The sequence below is a fragment of the Ctenopharyngodon idella genome, chromosome 8, assembly GCF_019924925.1.
Source record: "Ctenopharyngodon idella isolate HZGC_01 chromosome 8, HZGC01, whole genome shotgun sequence".
Lineage (NCBI taxonomy): Eukaryota > Metazoa > Chordata > Actinopteri > Cypriniformes > Xenocyprididae > Ctenopharyngodon > Ctenopharyngodon idella.
The window spans coordinates 27,982,782-27,998,358 of NC_067227.1; the positions used below are offsets into that span (position 1 = coordinate 27,982,782).

A 15,577-nucleotide genomic window follows, 5' to 3' on the forward strand; every position below is an offset into this window, starting at 1 on the left:
AGAGCCATGTTACAAGCTGTTCACACATTGGCAATAAAAATCTGATTAATACATGAAAATTCTTACATATAGCCCGTTTAAACACTATTACTGTAAATGGTGGATATGAATAATTATGGACCTAATAATATATATATATATTTTTCAATCATTATTTACATTTATTAGCCCTAGAAAACCTACAGTGTTTTTCTTTCAGATGTATTGGGGGTCATTTGTTTTGTGTGGATATATTCTTACATTCATTGTTCATTCAAATCATTCATTTTACCATAGTAAATAAGCGAAGGGTAATGGTTGCTTCATGTCCATTTTGAAAGTTTCTTGAAGGCACTAGGGGGGCGAAATGCGACAATTGTATGCGAATGTCAGAGATGGTGGAAAGGCAGCTTTAGGGATTTGAACCCCTTAGTAAGTATTAAAGTTCAATAGCTTTTCCCACAACATTTGTGCTTCAACATGAATGATACCACAAGTCATGAGAATTGTGGTGAGGTCTGCGATCAGATGTGTTATTTTCACCTTGTGAACGGTAAAACATGCCAAAATGTACCATTAAGTTACACTGAAGGACCCAAGCCATATCTTGGTTATTTTGAATTGGGCTAGTAGGAAACTACCCAGCAACCATCCTGAACACCCTAGCAACTGCTTAGAAATGCCGTAGCACTGTGCTGGCAAGTTTTGCATGCGGAAGCACTGCTCACATTTTCTCCTGAAAAGTAAAATCAAGTTTATTCTTGGTCTAATGATTCCCAAAATTGTTCTATAAGCATATGTCGAGCTGGTGCTAAACTCTAGTGATGTTCTCGCCTATTTAATATGCTGTTATTTAATTTAAGCTAGTAAATGAGGAACCTTAGTGCAGGCACGAGGGAAATTGTGAACAAACAGAGAGGTATGTTGAACAATTTCTCTTTGCTTTTGATCTTCCCTTCTGGGAAAGAAACTGCTGTTGCAGGAAAATCACTGAGAACTTTCAACGTGATGAGGCAATTTAATCTTTGTCGATTCTCCAGCTGCATTGCTCTTGCAGACGTGTGTGTACGCAAGCACATGCGTGTCCCTGTTTGCACCTGTCCGTGGGTTACCTGGGTTCTCCACAACCTCTGTTAAGAAGTAATATCTCCATACTTGGTCCAATAACTTTCAAATGACTTTTAAACAAATCCCTCCACCAGCCGCCCACCATCGGTTCTTTAATGAATTATTTTCCTCGTCTGTGTGCAGGGCCAGTCCCTCAAGTCTATTGATAGCTGATGGCAACGGAGATTTTCATTAAACCCTTATTAGCATTGACCCTACAATACATGTTGGGCGACTCTTCTTGGGGACTGTTCTGCTGACTCCAGGGATGGCTGAAGGCTTTTGGCACTCTCAGTCCAATTTATTGATGTCTAACGAGGCTGTTGAGCAACCCTGGCAGGGTTTTAAGTATTCGTTTTCTTCTGAAGCATTGAAGGTTATGTCAGATGTGGAACAGCGGACACTCTTGTTGATGGTGGATGCAAATCGATGCCTTAATGCTTTTAATTTAGAGCTTATACAGTATTTTTTGTTGTTGCTTCTGATGTTTTGTTTTGTTTTTTTCCCCCTGTTTTTGGCATAATTTTGAATATTTACAGCTGTACTGTAAACAATGAGGTGTGATTTGTGTCTACATCAGCGTTATTCTTTATATTTATGGGCTTTTTGTGCCTTTATTTAGAGAGAACAGTAGAGAGCAGACAGGAAAACATTGGGAAGAGAGAGGGGGGCAGGATCGGCAAAATACCTCAAGATGGGAATCGAACTCGGGTCACCGTGAACACTAACCACTAGGCTATCGGCACCGACATTAGTGTTATTCTTAAATAAATAAAAAAACTTTTTTGAAGATGAAATAAAATACAAATATTAAATGAAAAACTTGAAGTTTAAATTAAAATACTAAATTTGCTATAACTTAAAAACTAAATTTAAAGCTAAATACTATATAATTATACTAACTATAACTATATAATTAGCTAAATAATTAAAAATTAATATTAAAAAATAAATAAAATATTAATAATAAATAATATTAAATTAATAGATGTTACAAAAACTAATAAAAATGACAAAAGCACATAAAATTACTAAAACTTCAACTAAAATAAAAATGAAAACTGAAAATATTAAAATAAAAGCCAATTCAAAATATCAATAAATACAATTATAATATATAAGGAACACTAAAATAAAATTGATAAACCTTTAAAATGTTAAAAGAAAACTCAAATCAAAGATGTTGTTCAAATCAATGTGACGATTCAAGAGTGACCATTACATGCTGACCCAGACCACCTCAACTGTTTAGACTCCGTCAATATGTGTTGTATCAGAAGAAACAATTAGTTTGTTCGATACCAAGGCCTTAATGAAAAGCCATTGATTTGGTATTGACAGTGACCGTGACCCAAGGACCTATTGGTTTGCACTTAAAGTGAAAGATCTGCAACTTTTTTTACTCAAAATATCCTTTCTTATTCCAGATATGTGGATGATGTCATATCCAGAATTGGACGAATGTTTCCAGATATGTCAATCGAGCTTTTCCGGCCAAACGGGACATCAGCAGTTCTTTTGGTGAGATGCTCTTTGCTACTCTTTGCTTTTTTGTCTATATTGTGATGATTTGTCTTTGTACAAAGCAAAATGACTAGTTTTATATTTAAAATTCACAACTTGAGTGGCTAAGTATGGTGTCCCATACTTGGAGTTTATGCTCTGCATTTCACCCATCCAAGTGCAAACACACACCAGAGGGAATTGAACACACACACACCCAGAGCAGTGGGCAGCCATTTTTGCTGCAGCGCCCAGGGAGCTCCTAAACTTCCCCTAAACTGCCCCTTTTACTAGAAGAAGAAAGATTTAAGACAAGATAACCTGCAAAATAAGCACTTTTGGAGGTCTAAACAAAATTGTAAAGCATATTCTTAAGTATTCATTTTCTATAGTAGTGGAGTAAAAAATACAATTTTCACAAAATAAGTTGTATATAATGAATTCTCAAGTACTTTATACAGTTATTTGTTGGTCAGATGGTTTAGTTTTCATAAACAAGCATAAAATGCTAAATGTTTCCAGTTCCTCTGGCATTAGAGAAGCAGGACAGCACAAAAGTGCACCCATGTAGAAGCTTTTTCTGACTATGGTGTATAAGAGTTAATGGTGAAGGAGAGCTGGATGCCCTTGTACTTGGGGAGCAATCTCTCTGTTGACTGCTCTGTCAGTCTCCTTGTGAGTCGTCCCTGAGAACATCCCAGAGGGGCCCGGGATTGTTGACTCTTTGAGGAGTTCGCTCCACACTTTCAAAGTTTTGCAGGGTGAATGCATGATAATGGAAGTAAAGACAAGAGAGTGGCCGTCTATTAGAGCTGAACTCTAGTGATTTACAGCAATCCTTTGAGCTGCATTAGGAGAAATTGTTGTGATTGGTGCTTTTTCCCACAAATGGATCATTTTAATTTAGTGTTTGTTTATGCTAATTATTAGTTGCATGTGGTGTTAAGGTACTGATGACTCTTGTGAGGCTGTATAATGGTGCTAAAATTGTACATTGGGAATTAACACTAGTTATTATCACAGCCAAAAGCCTGAAATATTCCTGTTTTCCAGACAGTATTACTTTTTTATTGTTCCCTTAGTACTTTTCCTGTCTTCTATGTTCATTTATATGGGATGGTGTGTTTAAGGAGCAATCTGGAGGTTTGCTGTGCAACCACTATTCTGTTGAGATTGACTGTCTTGGGGTACCAGAGACCCTAAAGTATGTATGTGTTAAAATAATAAAAATAATTTAAAAATGTAATATAAATCTGTCAATCAAAGAATGTTAAAATATGTTATAGCCACAATGTGTTATAGCCAAACAGAAGTAATGCAAGATTTCTCATGGACGACATTTGAAGCATGCCAGATTTTGTTTATAATCACTCCTCATAAAATAAGGAACAGTCATTAAGTATTAACCTGATACTTAAATATTAAATATGTTTTCAAGCTTTTAAAATGGCCTTTTGGTCTCTCAGACCCCAAACAGAACATGAGGGTTAATGCCTGGTTTGGATTGTCAGGACAACAAATTCTATCCATGAGCATCATGCTCATTCAAACTTGAGCCATATTAATTTTGTATCCATTTGTTTATATATATACTGTGTGTGTATATATATTGAACAGTTTGTGCATCTTATGAAAATGAGGTTTATGATACAAAAGTTCAAGAGATTTTGCCTAGTTCTTTTTTAGGGATGCACCAAAATGAAAATTCTGGGCCGAAACCAGAAATTCAGGAAACACTTGTCCGAAAACCAAAAATAAATAATCAATTAATAATCAATTAATGAATCAAACTTATTTAATAATCAACTTTTTATAGTAATAAGTATTATTAATTTAAAAAGTATTAAAATTACTTATAAATAATAAAGTATAAAATTATTAAATTAAAGTTATTATTGTAGCTACAAAAAATATTTGTCTTATATGGTGTACATTTGCATGTCTAAATTTGGCCAGTTTAACCGAGTCTCAGATAATTTCCATTTGCTTCTGTCATCATGTACGTGTTGTTTACAAGCATTCTCCCTTCCCGTTTTGTCATGTCTCATCTCACCAGGGCACAATGTGAGCTAGGATTGACTTGGTGGCTCCTCAGTAAAAAAACGCATATATATAAATAAGTACACCCCTCATTCCAACATTAAGTTGTCACAATGGGTAGTTTGGATTTTTTTTTTTTTTTTGTCAATGGTACACTGTATCAGTCTCCTAGTAATGGTTTTCACCTCTACCTCTGTTTTGTAGCCTTTTTGGTCTGAATTATCACATTCTGAGATGATGTCAGTTGTCAGTTGGGTCATTCACACCACACACCATCCCCCTTACCTTTGAGACTTCCTCTGACACTTCTCTGCTGCCGTCATGTCTTTTGGCAACGCTGACTGAGAGGAAAGAGAGACTGAGGGATCTTGGCAGCGGTGCCAGGAAGACTACAAATGCCCCTTCCACAGCAGTGGGAGTTCAGTGGTTCACACCCACAGGGCATGCACTTCCAGATGGCCCAGTTGGCAGGCCGGAGTGATCTGTCACCATGGGGGCTAAATCACTGCCAGGCCCTTCTTCGGACACGCTATTCTACGGTGTTCAACAAAGCGTTCAGCAGGAAATGTCCTCATTGTGATGGATGATTTGTGCATGTAATGAAAATGAGGATTATGATAAAAGTTCAAGAGGTTTTTCTTAATTTTTTTTAGGGATGCACCAAAATGAAAAATTCTGGGCCAAAACCGAAAATTGAGGATACACTCATCCGAAAATAATTAATAAATTAATAATCTATTAATGAATCAAACTTATTTAATAATCAACACTCAAATAGCTAAAACTGAGTTGTACAAACATTTACATTGCACAGTTTTTATATCAACTTTTTATTAACAGGATTGTTTCTACTCCAGTTTGTTGGTGAAATGTATATACTTGTTTTTATGACAGATTTATTCAAACATAGGCTATATTCAAATACTGAAGACCACTAAAAGGTTAAGTAAAAATATAATGAATATGTAATACAGTGCATATATTTAGCAAAATGCTCTTCTCTGGAGTTATTTTTTCTGGCTAACTAATGAGATTATGGACATTGAACTTGAGGTTTCTTGAGGTAAATGTAACGTTAACTGACATTGTATAGCCCACAAGCTGTTTTATTGTCGTCTTTCCCTGCTTGAAACTCTGATTGAGCAATTACATGAGACAGGATTCATTTCGGTAAGCTGTAATGTATATTTCAACATACCTTCTGATGTTCATCCATATTTATTTTGTGCTGTAACTAGTAGTAAAGAGTAGATGAGATGATCGGTTCATGTGCGCTTGACCCGTGCTGCCGCTTGAACTGAGGCGGCTACTGTGTTCTGTTACGCCATATTAAAGAGCACCAAAATGACATTTGTTGTTTGAATTTCGCAATAAAATCAACAGAATTGAGACTTTGCTTCATATTAAAAGTAACAAAAGCACAAATTCTTTTGAGATTATTGGATGGCAGACATGCTACAAATGTTAACAAACAGAAAATGGCACAGACTAAAAGATTTTAGATTTAGGAAACCATATCATTACCTGCAATTTAAAAGCGAGAAAATAATATTGTCAATCCAGAGATAGTGTCCACATAGCTGACATGTTTAACTGGTGTGGGTACAAAATAGACCCTGAACACAGTTAAAACATGCCATCGAAGCATCGAAGTTTCAGACACTGATTTTGGCCCTCCAAAACCATTTTGGCCCGAAAACCGAAAATAGCTGTTTTGGCCGAATATTTTCAGTAGCCGAAATGTAGGTGCATCCCTGTGGAAGTGGATGTTTTTGTCTTTCAGATGCTTTTTGTCTCTTTAGCACAGTGGTTCTTATCTGTTTTTCAGGATTTTAGATGCAAAACATTTCATTTATTTTTATTTTATTTTAGATTGGACATCAATGTAAGTTCCAGTCCCTTTCCTGCAAATGGCTGAATGGAAGGATGGTTAAAAAAAAGAACATCACAGTGTGGAACACATCTGCCATTTACAACAAGAGGCAATCAATCTGCAGCAGTGCTGCATCTCTTTAAAATCAGTTTGTAAACAGGCACGGCTATGCAGAGTGCGATGGCATTAATTGGGGCATGGGACGCTCTCTACGGGCAGATTCTGCCTAACAGCCTTGCCTGACCATAATTAGGGGATGTTAATTAGCATGGAAAATGCCTCTTTCACAGGCCCTCTACCTGCTTTTCTTGGCCCTGTAATACCGTTAGCTTAACCTCGTACCCTCTTTCATGACAGTTATTAACTAGATGCAGAAGCATGACGTACAATATCATTTTTTTTTTTTTTTATCCAGAGCAGTGGAGAGATGCATTTTAGATCTTAAAACCAACTTTGAAATGTGCTGCCACAAACTGGAGCTTGTCACTCCTGCAGCGGTCCGGATCAAAACGAGTTAAGAACGTGAAATATCCCACAGGGTTTTGCCTGAGTTACAGATGTAGAGTGTGTATGGAAATGAACATGCGTATAGGCACTTGCACAGAAATGCTTTTAACTGGCTTCGGTAGAATATATGTGTTTTTTTCTTCTTCTTTTTTTAAAGCCTGTGAACTGATGGTAGTGAGCTAGATTCCAGAAAGGTCTTGTGTCACACGTACTGTATTTCCACTTCTGCATCACTGCGTCTTTTTACCACTGTTCTACTTGTATTTTGTTTTAGTTCTTGTCTCTCTGGAATACTTGGTTTCAATTTATATAAATTATATGGTTTCGAGTATATAATTTGTATCTTTTTCTTTGTAGAAAAAATTATCACAGTTTCCACAAATATATTAAGCAGCACAACTGTTCTCAACATTGGTAATCAGAAATGCTTAATGAGCATCAAATCTGCATAATATTTCACAATATTACTGTTTTACTTTCGATCAAATAAATGCAGTCTTGGTGAGCATACTTTCAAAAAAATTGTAAAAAGCTTACTCACCATAAACTTGCGAACAATAGTGTAATGATACTGTATAATAATATAGAATCAGTATTTCATGTCCGTTTATTTATTTCATAAATAGTCTGATTTATAAGTGGGATAATGTACAGGCTGGATGGTTATTATTGCAAAAGAAAAAAAAAAAAACTATGATAAACGGTGATACAGATCTATAGCCATTGTAAATGATCACTTATTTATTTTTGAGCTTTTTTTTGTTTATCTCTGACCACTTTTATTGATGGCAGTTTTGGGAAAGGACAGAAAATTGATATTTTTGATATATTTTTACTAGTGGGTGCAGGACACTATAGTTCATTTCTGTAAGTGAAGATAGCAAAATAAAGTAAACTGTGACATGTTATACCCAAAAATTCATCATACAGTGGACTACCAGTAAAATTGATAAAAAAAAAAAAAAATTGGAACCAAAAATTAGTCAGACACTTTGACCTGACCATGTTTTGCTTAAGTGTTATCTGACATAATTAAGATGAATTGTTTCTGACACAGTTTAACTCTGAGATCTTGTCATATTTTATTACCATTTTTTTAAACTATAGTGAATAAACTGTATTAATGAATGAAATGTTCAAGGTGTCTGAATAAATTTTGGTTTGACTGTATATGTTCATGGGAGTCGGATTCAAAACTGTGTCGTCCGCATGAGCACCACAGTCAATGTGTCAGAATGCATGCGCTAACTGCTATGTCATGTGACTTTCTCTGGCTACTTTCCTTGCTTTCTCTTTCCACCTTGACGAAATCATTCTGCTTTGTTGTGTCTGGCTTTGGTCAGCTCAAAGGTTCACACTGGAGCAGAGTCAAACAATTTTTTGTTAATTGAATTTTAAAGTGACCTTGTTCTGCTATTGATCTACATTAAAATATTTTTCCCGCCTCAAGGTCGCTGCCACGACAGTCAAAACCTTGGGGGCGGATGGGTGTGTGGCAGCGTTCTGAGTGTGGAGTATTGACGGTATTCCTGAATGACCTCTGAGTGGGGGATTGTGCTGATGAGGACAGAACCGGCGTGAGGTGGAGAGGTCAGAGCAGGTCATACTCAGAGAGGTGGAAGAGGGTATTGGAAAACACCCCACTCAGGGGCGTTATGGTGTGTCAGCTTCTCGTGTTGCTTGATGGTACAGTAAGCCGCAGTGAAAGCTAATGAGGTGGACACTCTCAGAGACCTCAGCAGTGGCATTCAGATTCCTAGATTGTCAAAATAGTGCAATTTGTGCACCTCAAAATCTGATGAACTGACATTTTTTCCTAAAAACAGCTCCCCCCAGTGCTATTTGGAGTTCAGTGACAACCCTGTTAGGTATCCAATGAGATGCCACCTTTACACCTGCCATTAACCTGCCTTTTCAGAGATCAGATCACAATTGTATCGCATTTGATCACATTAAAATGTGAATGATTCTGACCACATTCGTCTCAGTCAAATAATCATTATTTGTCACTTTGACAAGGTTGTACAGTTTCCATCATGCTCTATTTGTGTTGCAGGTTCTTCTCTCTTTTCTTTTCTTTTCTTTTCTTTTTCTTTTTTTATTCAGCTCTTGCAATGTGAAAAAACAATAGGCAGTTTGCCCCTGGGACCTGGTCATCCTTTTTAATGAACAATATCCCATGAGTTATTCCACTGAACTACACTTGGAATCTCTTATTTCTCTCCCCAAAACCTCCCCACCTCTCTGGTGTATTTTTGCAGGAGCACTTTAAAACTTTAAAAGTGCATTTGTATATACTCTGTGTGTGTGTGTGTGTGTGTGTGTGTGTATATATATATATATTTTTTTTTTTTTCCCCAAAATGACAGAAAACCTTTTTGCTATGTGTCTTTTTTAAATTCTGTCAATGGAAGAAACATTCCTGTTAGCACTTAATTTCATTTTCCATTATGTACATATGTGTATCAAACTGCCAGTCACGTAATTTCAGTAAACGAGGCTTCGTTAAGTCATACGTGTTTCGAAATTTCAATGGTTCACCACTGGGGAGTGTGACTTTGGCAGTTTGATACGCGCTCCGAACCACTGATTCGAAACAAAAGATTTGTAAAGCTTCGAAGCTTCATGAAGCAGTGTTTTGAAATCGCCCATCACTAGATATTGTTGAATAAAGTTATTTTGTTTTTTTGGCGCACAAAAAGTATTCTCATTGCTTCATAACATTAAGGTTGAACCACTGTAGTCACATGAACTTTTTTAAATACATCTTTAGTAGCTTTCTGGGCATTGAAAGTGTTAATTATCCTGATTGCAATGCAGGCCTCACTGAGTCATCGGATTTTATGATAAATATCTTAATTTGTGTTCCGAAGATGAACAAAGTTCGTAAGGGTGTGGAACGACATGAGGGTGAGTAATAAATGACAGAATTTTCATTTCTGGGTGAACTAACCCTTTAATGTGTGGTCGAATGCAATTGAACTAAAGAATATCCAGATACTATCCAGATAAAAAACAAAAACAAAAAAAAACGCATGCTAATGGCAGATATAAAAGGAGTCTTATTTTTCCCAACGCTGACCAAGTGCATGCAGGCATGTTTTAGAAATGAGTTGAAAAGCATACAGCAGAACGGTTCGGCTGAATATGAAACTTATTTTAGTCTCAAGCAACTTGAATGAGGATCCATTTTTCTCAAAGGAGAGGTCATGGAGGGCAGGACGCTTGGCCACATTCTCGCCTGGCTTCTTTCCTTCCTTGTTCGCAGCTGATTTAAGATCTCACTTGTTGCTTAGAAACTGTTTCTTTCTTGTCCAGTCTCTCAGTTTTTGCCACTTTTCCCTTCCCTATCGGCGGCCCACTCTCACTCCAAATAAAAAGGACCATCTGCCGCCATTGCGATCCAGTCGTTTGGGGATGCACTTAAGATCAGCTAATGAACCTTTTCAGGACGCCCTGACGTTTACCACACTCGAAGTCAACTTCTTTTCTTTCTAGTATTCATGTTGCTTTGGCCCCAGGCCAGCAACTTACTTTCCAACTAGCTTGTAGCTGAAAAGAATGCCCAGAATAGCTATTGACGCTACTAACTGGCTTCACACCTAGGATTACAGCGAGGGATTTGGTGGTTTTTGTTTCTTTATTTCTTGAGAAATTGCTTGAGTCACACTGGCCAGCTACTATTTACAAATTCTCTTGTGCTGAAAAGTTCAGGTTTGATGTGACGAAGTTACGCTTTTTGAAGTTGTCTTTCTTTTAGTATGTTTTGCATCAGCGATTCAGACGATCAGTGCTGTGTTTTAGAGAAAATGGGAGATATTAACCTCTGTGTAGAAGTGTGATTTCAGTAAGATACATAAATCCAGCATTAATACAAGTACTTTATAATTGAGAGTTGTAGAGACACATACATTTTGAAAAGATGTTAATTGGAAGTTAAATCATTAATTTTCCATAAGGTTTTATTTTCCCCTCAACATTTGTTTGAAATTATCTGACACGATCTGATTCACAGGACGTTTAAGGAATTGTGTATTAAGTAATAAGCAATGGCTTTCAGTGTTTGACATTGATAATAGGAAAACAATGATTGCTTACGTTGTTTTTGAATGTGTTGTGTATAGTGTCCACAGACTCTATAAATCAGTTTCTTTTAGAAACATTTGTGGTAAGTAAAAAAAAAAGACAAAAAGAAAAAGATTCTCAGCATGTGGGGAAAAATGTGTGCGTGAAGTTTCTGTGAAGTTCTGTGCCTCCCCCGGCTGGTGATCAGTGGTCGTTTTATTGCTGCAACACTCAGCAGGACTCTCATGAAAGGAGAAGACCGACCAGAAGGCAAATTTACTTTATGATAATCTAAATATCTAAAACTTTTTCCAACACTTTATTTTATTTTATTTATTTTTATTTTTGCTTTGTTTTATTTTTTAGAATGTATATTTATTAATTTATATATACTGTAACTCCTGTTGGACTATTATATTCTCATATTTTATTTTATTAAATTGGTTTTGTTTTTAATTTTGTTTTGATTTTCTGTGATTTATATTTATTTTTTTATTTAAATTATATTTATTTTATTGACTCCTGTTGTAGTGAAATCATCATGTTCTTGCATTTTATTATTTTATTTTATATTTCACCCTGAAAATATTTATAATTAGCTCAAATTTATGGTAGAACTTATATTATTTTTATTTTTTTATTTTAGTCTCTCTAAAACAATCATAAAATGTTTCCTAACACTATTTATTTTCTTCTAATTATTTCTTATTACTTTATTTTTATTTTTATTTTTTTTTTTTTGTATATACTTAAATATACTTAATATAGGATATACAGTCAAACCAAAAATTAGTGAGGATAGCAAAATAAAGTAAACTGTGACATATTATACCCAAAAATTCTTCATACAGTGGACTACCTGTAAAATTGATCATTATTCAGACACTTTGACCTGACCATGTTTTGCTTAAGTGTTATCTGACATAATTAAGATAATTTTTTCTGACACAGTTTAACTCTGAGATCTTGTCATATTTTATTACCATTTTTTTAAACTATAGTGAATAAACTGTATTAATGAATGAAATGTTCAAGGTGTCTGAATACATTTTGGTTTCACTGTATGTTCTTTTTTTGTTTGTTTGTTTGTTTGTTTGTTTTTTCACATACTAGCATTCTTTCCTAAGTGCATGTTTGTAAGTAATCTATTCTAAGTGATCAAAAATAACTTAAATGCTTTCGTCTTTGGGCATCCACCCTCTAAGTTTCCTCTCTGGCAAAAAAAAATAATATTTCAATTTACATTTGGGAGAACTATGACTTTAAAGGCTGTCAGGGGTAATGGATTCAGGCTGTGAGTGCTGGTGTCGGCTGCCAGCGCCAAGCGGCTCCGGGCAGAGGCCAGGCGTTCAGCTACTCTGACAGACATGAATTTAATAAGCAAACCTTAAAGCGGGAAAAACATGTGTTGCGAGGGCTCGTGGAGTACGAATGGGTCTGAATGGGTATTTCTGCTGGATCTTGACATGATTGATCATGTCTGCAGACTTTCTTTTATCCCCACTGTCTTGCGTATGCGTGTGAACTTGCCAGTGTACCATACGCTAGATATCTGTACACTCTTGTTTGCTTGATGTGGGGTGATTGAAGGAGCCTCATGTGGTGGGGTATTTAAAGAGTTAGTTCACCCAAAAATTTAAATTCTGTCTTTAATTACTTACCCTCATTTCTTTCCAAACTCTTAAGGCATTCGTTCATCTTCGGAACACAAATTAAGATGTTTTTGATTAAATCTGAGAGCTTTCTGATCCCCCATAGACAGCAATGCAATTACCACTTTCAAGGCCCAGAAAGGTATTAAAGACATCGTTAAAACAGTCAATGTGACTACAGTGGTTTAACCTTAATGTTATGAAGCGACTAGAATACTTTTTGTGCTCAATTTTTTTTTTTTTTTTTTTTTTAATGTAAATAACGACTTTATTCAACAATTTCTTATTGTCAGTACTGTGTTCACAACATGAAAAGCATCGGAGACTGACACAGAACAAAATAAATTGTTGAATAAAGTCATTATTTTTGTTGTTTGCACACAAAAAGTATTCTTGTCACTTCATAAAATTAAGGTTGAACCACTGTAGTCACATGGACTATTTTAACGATGTCTTTGCTACCCTTTCTGGGCCTTGAAAGTGGTAAATTTGTTACTGTCTATGGAGGATCAGAGAGCTCTTGGATTTCATCAAAATATCTTAATTTGTGTTCGAAGATGAACAAAGGTCTTACGGGTTTGGAACAACATGAGGGTGAGTAATTAATGACAGAATTTTCATTTTTGGGTGAACTAACCCTTTAAGGGATATTTTACTAAAAATGTTAATTTACTCACCCTGTCCATCCATCCATCCATCCGTATATCACTCTGTCTAAATATTTAAGCATTTGTTTTGGAGTGTTTTGTGTTTTTTTTTTTTTTTTTTTTTCTGTAGTGGTTTTGACACTAACAGAATAGACCAAAGTAGTATTACCGCAATTATTTTTAAAAAATCCTCGATTGCAATTTACCCGTGCCGAATAACAGGCAAAATACTGGGAGTGCCGCATTCCAAGGACGAGAAACCGCATTATTAGACCATTTTATAAGGCTGATATATATAAATCATTTAAAATCATAATATAACATAGTGCTATTGTGAAATCACAAAGTCTGCTATTCGTGTTTCATAGCAAAGTGTTGCACTGTTATCATTTACATGCGTGGAGCATGTAATTACATTGTTATGTATTTTAAGTCATTTTAAAGGCTATTGTTCACTTATGTCTATTTTTATGACAAAAAATATATATATATCAGATTACTCGAATAATCGTCAAAATAATTGACCGATTACTCAATTACCAAAATAATCATTAGTGAAAGCCCTAATCTCAAGACTCTTTTTGCCTCGATATGCTCTGGAGTATACAACCACTTTAAAGTATCTTGCTTAGAAACAATAACTGAATGATTATGCGGTATAAGAATATGAAAATCACTAAATACCATATATTTCATAGTACCATGGTATTACTATCTGATAGCATCATGTTATAAAGTTGCCACAGTACTGTGGATCGTAAGCAGTGTTGTTGTTAGCTTAAAATGTTAAAAATCATTTGGTTAATTGAAATAAAGCTGACATAAAATTATATAAAATATTAATATTAGATGGAAGTTGAAGTACTTAAAAAATTACTAAAACTGAAATAAAAAAAAATAAAGCTAAACAGAAATATTAAAAAAAACTAACTAATAAAAATCACAAAAGCACATAAAATTACTATTTTTTTCAATAAAATTACTAAGATTGAAATGAAAACTGAAAATATAAAAATAAAAGCCAATTCAAAATAATAAATACTATATAAAAAAAATACTAAAATAACACTGGTTGCAAGGGAAATTTGTTTGAAACTTATTTACTTGGGATGCTTTTTATCAATCTATTTGGAGGCCAAATTTACATATAGTAATAAAGTCTGAGAAAGTGTATCTCCATTTCTCAGAGTGAGACCAAATCTTTTCTGTAAAAGTTTTCCAATTACCAGGTGTGGGATTCTGTGGCAGTGACATCTCCTTCAGCGGATATGGTTTGTGTTTGCAATCGGCTCTTTCACCCAAACAACAAGTAATTTCCTATTCATATCTATATTCATGTATGCGTAAAACCTCACTAGACTCTGCCTGCTGGACTTCAGTGACATGTTTGCTTTTCTTCATTGACTGCAAGGCAATCCATCCCTTGTAATGCTTGTGAAGTCTCATTTAAATTCTTTTTTTTCTGTCGTTGTTACTAGGCTTTAAGATGGTACATTCAGCTCTGCCAGACTAAAATCCCTCTTTATAATAGCAGTCCCTTCCATATTGCATTATTGGTTTGGCATTTATAAAAATGGAGCACTGAGGAACGTGAAAACTCTCCTATGAATCTCAAATAAACTGATATTTCATTTCTTCTGATTCTGAGTTCCCTTTTATGTCAAACTTTGTCACTCGGGTGTTATTTTAGCTGAACTTTATCACGCTGGTCGCCATTGTCCCTCTGTTTTTTAGACCACCTGAGCATGTTCCCCTTCACAGCCAGTGGTTGGGTCAAATCTACCGGCTTCTAAAAACCTCAGAAGGGCCACAAAAAGAACCGTCACCACCCTGCCAGCATTCAGACCTGGCCCAGCCTTACCCAGCATCCCTTACTGTGCCTGACACATAAATTATTCAGCAAGTGGGGCTCAGCCGAAACATATTGCTGTTTTGTTCGCGGGACGGTGTTGATGTTTGAACAGCTTTGGCAAATACACCAAGGGGTTGATTTGGAGATCCTCACCCCTCTTCCTGTCCATGCTGTACTGTATCTGTCTTTCTCTCTGAGGTGTGCCTAGCATGAAAGCTAAGTGAATGTGAGGATTTAAGAATGCTATACTGGGATTTCCTTCTTTGCCTTAGATTAAACCCGTTTTAAGCCTAAAGACTCAAGTGAAACCCCTCCTGACAGCAGATGGTTTCAGGCTAGAGTGTGAACTTTT

General features: G+C 35.6%; 1 protein-coding gene across 1 annotated transcript in view; it reads left to right on the forward strand.

The window, feature by feature from the left end:
- The window catches only part of med27 (mediator complex subunit 27), a 61,272-nt gene that overhangs the window by 33,346 nt on the left and 12,349 nt on the right, over window positions 1–15,577 (forward strand). Inside the window, exon 4 of the mRNA XM_051904059.1 lies at window positions 2,514–2,607. Within this exon, the coding sequence (XP_051760019.1) occupies window positions 2,514–2,607 (94 nt within the window). The remainder of the gene's footprint in view (window positions 1–2,513; window positions 2,608–15,577) is intronic.